General features: G+C 47.8%; 1 protein-coding gene across 1 annotated transcript in view; it reads left to right on the forward strand.

Annotated features, from left to right (window-relative positions):
• Positions 1–129: 129 nt before the first annotated feature.
• The window catches only part of ALAD (aminolevulinate dehydratase), a 10,361-nt gene continuing 3,005 nt past the window's right edge, over positions 130–7,485 (forward strand). Inside the window, exons 1-3 of the mRNA XM_006917113.3 lie at positions 130–276; positions 5,944–6,135; positions 7,091–7,141. Of these exons, the coding sequence (XP_006917175.1) occupies positions 6,023–6,135; positions 7,091–7,141 (164 nt within the window). The 5' untranslated portion in view covers positions 130–276; positions 5,944–6,022. The remainder of the gene's footprint in view (positions 277–5,943; positions 6,136–7,090; positions 7,142–7,485) is intronic.

Consider the following 7,485-nt stretch of genomic DNA (forward strand, 5'->3'; position numbering starts at 1 on the left):
CGGGCTTTCCCCACCCATACGCGGGCACTAGCGTGGGGAGGGGCGGGCTCTCCAGCCCTTCGGCACACTCGATTGGCCAGGCCTCACGCCTGACGTGCGTGTGCGAGGCCGCGGCTGGAGAGGACCAGCCCGCCCGCAAAGTGCTTCAGGGGGCGTGGCCTGCACGTTGGTGGGGGAGGGGCCTGTTTCCGGGAGAGCCGCCCCGCCCCCACGTGGGCCCGGGGAGTGCGCGACAGCGGTATCGGGACCGTCTCTTCGGCGCTCTTAGGGAGGCAGGTGAGCGGGGTCCGGACTCGGGGAGATGGCGGACTTGGAGGTGGGGGCTTTAGCACCAAGAATCCAGCTTCTCCAGACCTAAATTGTGCTGTGCACCTGAAACGCTGGCAGTGCAGCGGGGGACCCGTCCTGTGGGGCCCGTGTTTGGTTTCTTAGAGGTAGATTGTCGTGCCGCAGCAGGGGTTGGGGTCTCCGCGTGGCCGTAGCCTTTGGGGGTCTCGGTCCGTGTTCTGCGTTTCCTCTCTGAGGTCCACTCCCTTGGAGACTGCTGGTGGAGTCTCTATATAAATGCAGAGCGCGCAGTGCCATCGCTGATGTAGGAGGGAGGTGGAAATAATAACAGTCGCTTTGTGCTATGCTTGTACGTACGTTAGTCATTGGCCCATTCAGTCTTAACAGCCCATTGAAGGCGGTTCGAATCCTCATTTACCAGATGAGGAAACTGAAGTCACACAGCTGGAAAGTGACAGAACTAAGATTTGAACCCATGTGTACAGACTCCAAAACCCACGCACTTTACCATTACGCTGCCAGCTGCAGCCTCGTCCAAAGTCACCAATCTATTTACTTCTCTCCCCCAACCCCTTCACCCAGAGCTCTCCACAACCCAACTCTGCTGTGAGCTTTGAAATCTATACTTAAAGTATCAAGGGGTAATAGTGGGCATTGAGAACTGGGCTGCTGGAGTCCAGAATTCTAGTCCTAGATCTGCCACTGACCCCTTGGGTGATTTTAAGCCTGTGTCTGTTCTTCTATGAGCCCAGTTTCACCATCATTTCAATGATGTAATCAACAAATTTTAAAGATCCTCTTAGCCAAGAAGTTTTAGGAGTCTATGGACCTGCAAATTCTCCTCATAGCTCCAAATAGCTAAGCTCAGAGGAGACTGGGTTCTTCAAAGCCCTAGGTCAAGGCCTAGGTCTCACTCCTCTTTTTAATTCCTGTATGTAGCACTGGGCAGGTCCAGAGTAGAGATTCAGGAAATGAGGGTTGAATAAACAAGTTGGTTCCTTTTCAGTACTGCATGACAGCTGCTGTTCTACGCCCCTCTGGGGCTTTGGATTTCTCAGCCCTGGCCACCTCCTACCTAGCTGGCCCTCCTGACTGCCTACTCCCCAACTAATGGCAGAGCTTGCCAAGCTGGCAACAGCTCCCACCCCTCTGTGCCAAGACCACAGCCTCTGGTATCCTCAACCGAGAATAACATGGAGAGTTCTGGTGCTGCAGCTCTTTCTCAGCCCCTGCTGGTGGCAGCTCTCGGGGTCCAACGGGTTACTCTCAGGTTGGGGAAGTTGCCTTCGAAGGGAGGAGATTACCTTCGAAGGAAGGAGACTACCTTCAATCAGTATGAAAAGCTACTTATCCCTCAATGTCCCCTCTTCCATGAAGCCATCCTTGACTTCCAGAGACCTGGTCCACCCCTCTACTATAGCATGTGTGTGCAGATTATTTCTCTTCTTCCCACATAAGCTGCTGGAAGGCAGGGGACCCCCCCCCACACACACACACACCATCCTTGGATATTTTGGAAGACCTTGTGGTCTACACAGGTTTGGTGAAAGTTCACCCTTCTGGATGTGGTGCAGAAGGCACAGCTATGATGGCACGCCAGGAGCACGCCAAGAGACCTAGTTTTAGCTTAGTTTTAATATAAAAGTAGCTACATGTTTACCGTGCAGCTAGGCACGTACCTCTTCCCTATCTAATCTTCTCTGCAGTTTTGCTAGTTTGATAGTATTACTCCCATTTTATAGATTACAAAATGAAGACTTTCAAAGGCAGTAACCTTACTCAAAGGTGTGCACAGAGCACAGACCTGGGGCTGTTTGACCCTGAAACATGGTTCTTTCTGCACCACTGTATACTGCCTTCCAGTTAAGCTAACCTGTTCTAATGTGGGCAACCGTAGGCGCTGGGTCCCCTGGTGACTTGCTCTTGATCTCAGTGTAGTATAATAGGATTTAAGCTGTGGGTTGCAAGCTCCTTTGATTTGGGAGAAGTGCCCTCCCAAGTGTGTGAAAATCTCCCAACCTTTGAAGAACTTTTTGGAAATCCAAACCTCCACCTGGCTTTGGCTCTGCAAACAGAGATACAACTCTGTTGGTCGGGTGTTTTTCTACTTCACGGATATTAAGCACCTGTTGTACTAGAATGGCCGTGTATGGTATAGGTCACAGGGCACTGGGCTAGAAGCCAGAAGACCCTATGGTCAAGCCCAGCTTTGTACCTGACTTGCTGTGTGATGTCAGACAAGTCCTGTCACCTCTCTGCACCCAATTTTCCACATCAGAATGTAAGATATAAACAGGATTGGTGATTTTCAACTTTTTAATTTTTTCATTACTGACACTCATTTCTCAAATCTAATCTCTCTGTGAACCCTAAAATTTAAAAAAAAAAAAAAAAACAGTTTAAAGTGGAACTGCCCTAGTGAGGCCTCCCTCCTCCCTTGTCCCCCACCCCCAACCTCCAGTCTCCCTGGGATAAAATTCAGACTGCAAAGCTCCTAGGCAGCCCTGCCCTGTTGCTTCTGATAAACAGAAGGTTTTTGCTTCCTCAGCCTTCTAAAGGAGATGCAGAGCTAAGGACAGTGGAATGCAGCTTTGGATTCCAGAAGCCAAGGACCTACTACAAATGTTGTTCTCTGAAAATTGAATCAGAGATGTGTAGACCAATCTGACTTGACTTCAGAATGACGTTGAGCAAGTCACTTAACCTCTCTGAGCCTCCATTTCCTCATCGCTAAAAGTTAGAATGATTCTCTGCAATTAAATGAAATAATGTATACAGTATATATAAAGTACCTAGTCCAATGCCCAGCACATGACACACATGGTATATTTTCTCTTGTTTCCTCCATCTCTCTAGCCTCCAAGGCAAAGATAATAGAGGAATAGAGACACCTACTCAGTCAAGTCTTTACCAGTACTATGGAGTATAGTAAACAAAACCCTGCACTCATTATCTAGAACAAATTCAAATTTTAGTTCGATTACTAACTAGCTGTGTAGTCTTGGGCAAGTGATTTAACCTCTCTGTTTTAGGCCAATCCTTGGCAGACCTGAGAGTAAAATCTTACACAAAATGAGCACTCAGAACTTTGTAACTGTCGAATGATTGCTCATTTGGGGGTTGGGGTATCTTTGGGAAGGCTTGGCTTACTCCTGTGTCATGATGTGGCTGGCTCAAGGGCGGGGTGGTAGGGTGGGTTCCTGTGTGGCTCCAGATAACCCCAGCCCTGCCAGGGAAGAGGATCCGATAAAATAGGCCCCAGAGCTGATTGGGAGGGAGCTAAAGGTGCCTAGAAGGCAGCCATCATCAGTGTACTAAAGGACCCACCCCCAGGCCCAGGGAGTGTGTGATCTTGGGTAAGTTCCTACCTCTCTGGACTTTGAGGTTCCATTTACACAGGAGAGATTGGTGGCTCTTTTTTTTTTTTTTTTTAACCTACTCAGTTAACGGATATTCCCCTAGGCACCTTGTTTGAAGGTAGAGTAGAGATATAGTGACCAATGAACTGTAAAGGTGTCTTAAGACTGAAAAACGAAGCAGGCAAGTCCATTGAATAACAGAATTTATTACAGGGTAATTTACTTACAGGAAGATTAGATTGGAGTAGAATAGAGGACCCAGCAGCAGCCTACACAGATTATTCTCAGCTGCTAGGTAGTTGTTACAGTAAATATCTTATAGTATAGCTGAACTACTAATGATTGACAAGACAAGGGGACAAAGAATGCAGTACAAGACAGGAATGCAGTATAAGACAAGTGGTCTTATAATGGATAATTGTTTAGAATTGATGCCAACACTAGTTTGATATTTATCTCGGTTGCTATGCCATTCTGGCCGTTTACTAACAGGAATCTTTAAGGTTAAATTGTGTAAGCTTACAGGACACAGCTAATCATTAACTGAGACTTTGGTACTGGCTGAGACTAGTTAGGTCAGAGTTCTCAGCATGGAAAAACAAGCAGGCAGACAAAGATGGAGTCGGTTTTGTTCACATCAACATCTATACACACCTCCAAAAGGAAGTGTCTGAAATGGAGCTCTGCTCCCCGCTGCCCCCTTCCTGCCTTGTCCCTGTCTCCATCGCCCTCCAGGTCAAACAAACTTCGAGCATCCACCCCAAGAGACTGCCTCTTGGCAGCCTTATGATGGCCCTTCCTTCTCCGCCCCTCTGACCCCACAGCCTCTATGCTTCTCTCTTCCAATCTGCTGTACTCAGGCTGTGAGAATTTTCTTCCAAGAGCCTGGCTCTGACCACTCCCACACTCACTAGTCAGAAATCTTCCCTGTCCTCAGCTTGGCCCCCTCTCATCCTCTCCCCTCCACACTTGGCTCGATTACCTCCTCAGGTCCTGAGAAGAGTCTACGACCATCCCCCCTTCCCCACCTTTACTCCTTTCTTCCTTTGCTGAGGAAATGTTCACCCCCTTTTCACTGCCTAGCTGAATCCACTCCTCCTGCAAAACCAAGTTCAAGTCCTCATCTTTCAACAAGCTCCTTCTGACCTCCAGACTCACATTGGAACGCACGACTCTCTTTTGGTAGGCTCCGCCTTTCCTAGGTGCACTCAGTCAGCCCTCCCTCCCAGGACTGTAGTGCCAACTTGATGAGTAATGTGTGCCAATGTCCTGTGTGGCCTGGCACACAGTAGGTGCTCAAGAAACAAATGATAATGCCCCAGCTTTCTTCTGTCTTATATCCCTTACTTATCTGGCATTTAGGGAATACTGTCTAGTATTTCTTGTAATTAAATATTTACTATGTGGCAGAGTGTTTGGGGGCAGTGAGCAAAAACGAACTCACTATGGACCCTGCCCTGCAAAAAGCTCAGTCTACTGGAATGAGATAAGGTGGATCCACAAAGAACTGTTATATAAGAGAGAATGTGATCTGGGCAAGAAGAGAAGCTTTAGTGGGAGAGGGAAGTCGGGGGTGCCTTGTGGAGAACCAGATAGGATTTGGGGTGGGGAGGTTGCAGAGAAAGCACAGCCCTCTAGATAAAGGAACATGGTGTGCAGAGCCAGAAGCCGGCCAAACATGGCTTGTGTTTGGGGAACAGCAGGAGGCTCTAGGGATGGAAAAGACTATATCAGTGGCTACTCCTCAGGGCATCTGTCTGTCTGTCTGCCAGGTATGGTGGTATTTAATCCTCTCAGTGTGTGTCTTGCCTGACAAGAAGTCCATATACCAAGGGGTTAACAGTGCTTTTCTCTAGAGGTAGAATTACAGGAGATTTTTCTCTTTTGGCTTATCTAAAATTTCTGCCAAGCACATAGACATTTTTCATGGAATAAACAAAGTTTAAATGTTAGCTAGATCAGTGTTTCTCATTCTGATTTCCAGTCCATCACAGATTGATTCTTTGATAAAATAAAATAAACATTAATTACTAGAAAAATGTTATTTGAAATGAAAAAGAGAGATCATATCAAGTACAAACCTAAATTTTATATTATCAGGTTCAAATTGCTATGAAAGTTTCTTAAGGCCTGCTTTCAGTTCTCCACTTACAGAGTGGCAGGGATTGGTGACCCACACTCAAAAGGGTACTCGGGTAGAGCGCAGGGGAGGCAGGAATCTCGAAGAGCCTGGGGGTATACGACCACCTCCTGGGGACAAGGACCATGTCTCACGTGTCTCTCATTGCCCCCACAGAGCTGAGCACACAGCAGATACTTCGGGAGCCCTCAGTTACAACCAGCTAGCTGGCTGTCCTGCGCCTCCACTGCCCACCATGCAGCCCCAGTCGGTTCTGCACAGCGGCTACTTCCACCCACTGCTTCGGACCTGGCAGGCAGCTGCCACCACCCTCCATGCCTCCAACCTCATCTACCCTATCTTTGTCACGTGAGTCCCCAGAATGAGCCAGCTCTCTGATGCGGGGGTGGGTCAGTGGGTGTGTATGTGACTGAAGCAGGCGTCTGTTATTTGGGGAGATAAAGTGAGCTATTGGCTTGGAGCTCAAGGTATTGGAAGTGGCCTGCTAGGTTAAGGACAGCCATCTTAGGAACAAAACAAATCTGAAAAGAACACGATCTTCTCATTAAGAAAACAAGAATAACCCTTACCTGCCATCCTGAGCTTTTACAATAAGATGAAAGCTGAGAAGATGTCAGGTTATAAACTGCTATGTACATGTAAGAGATGGCAGTCATGACTATTAATAATAGCAATGGCTGACGTCTGTTGAGCACTTATTGTGTACTAGGCGCTATGCTAAGCACCTCCATCTATTATCTCATTCAGTCCTGACAGCATCTGTATAAGAAAGCTGTGGACATTATCCCCTAGAATGTCATCTCCACAAGGGCAGGGATTTTTGTCTGTGTTGTTCACTGTTGTATCGCCAGAGCCTAACACAGTACCTGGCATATAATAAGTGCTCAATAAATATTTGTTGACTGAATGAATGGATCCACCCAGGATATAGGTAAAGGGCCTGAGGCTCAAAGAGATGGTGTGACTTAGCCAAGGTCACCCAGTCTGTAAGTGGCTATGATAGCAAGTGAAGACCTTGTGGCTTCAGAGTCCAATTTTTTAACCACTTTACTGCTTTCTATGATTACTCAGTATAGTTGCTCTTATCATTCACTGTTTTGTTGTTGTTGTTGTTGTTGTTCCTATTATTTCAGACCCTGGGCTTGGCTAGACAGGGGAACCAGACACTGGACCCCCATTCTCTTCCCACCATCTCTACTTCCATATTCCTTCCCAGCTCCCCAAAACCTTCCCCCACCAGTCACTCTCTCACCACTGGCCCTTCCCACCGCTACCAATCCATAGCTCACCCCCACTCTTGCAGGGATGTTCCTGATGACGTACAGCCTATCGCCAGCCTCCCAGGAGTGGCCAGGTAGGAGACACGGTGGGGAAGGCAGGGGGACAATGAAGGGAGAGGTGTTACAGGTGGAGGTGCCAGGAAGCAGAAGCAGACCCAGGAGGTAGAGAATCCAGAGAGTCTGACTTCAGCTCATTAGAGAAAAGGGTTTTTTCAGCGTCAAAGTTGTTCCACAATAGAAGAGGCAGCCTCATAAAGTAATGGGCTACCCATCACCAGAAATGTCTTAGCAGTCTTCCAGAGGAGAGCTGAACTTCAAATGGGAATTCAATAAGAATGTTGGAGGGGCCTTCCACAGCTGCATTCCATAGTTCTGCTGCTTGGGGCCTCAGCTTCCCCATCTATTTGGTGGGGCATTC

The sequence above is a fragment of the Pteropus alecto genome, unplaced genomic scaffold (genome assembly GCF_000325575.1).
Source record: "Pteropus alecto unplaced genomic scaffold, ASM32557v1 scaffold226, whole genome shotgun sequence".
Lineage (NCBI taxonomy): Eukaryota > Metazoa > Chordata > Mammalia > Chiroptera > Pteropodidae > Pteropus > Pteropus alecto.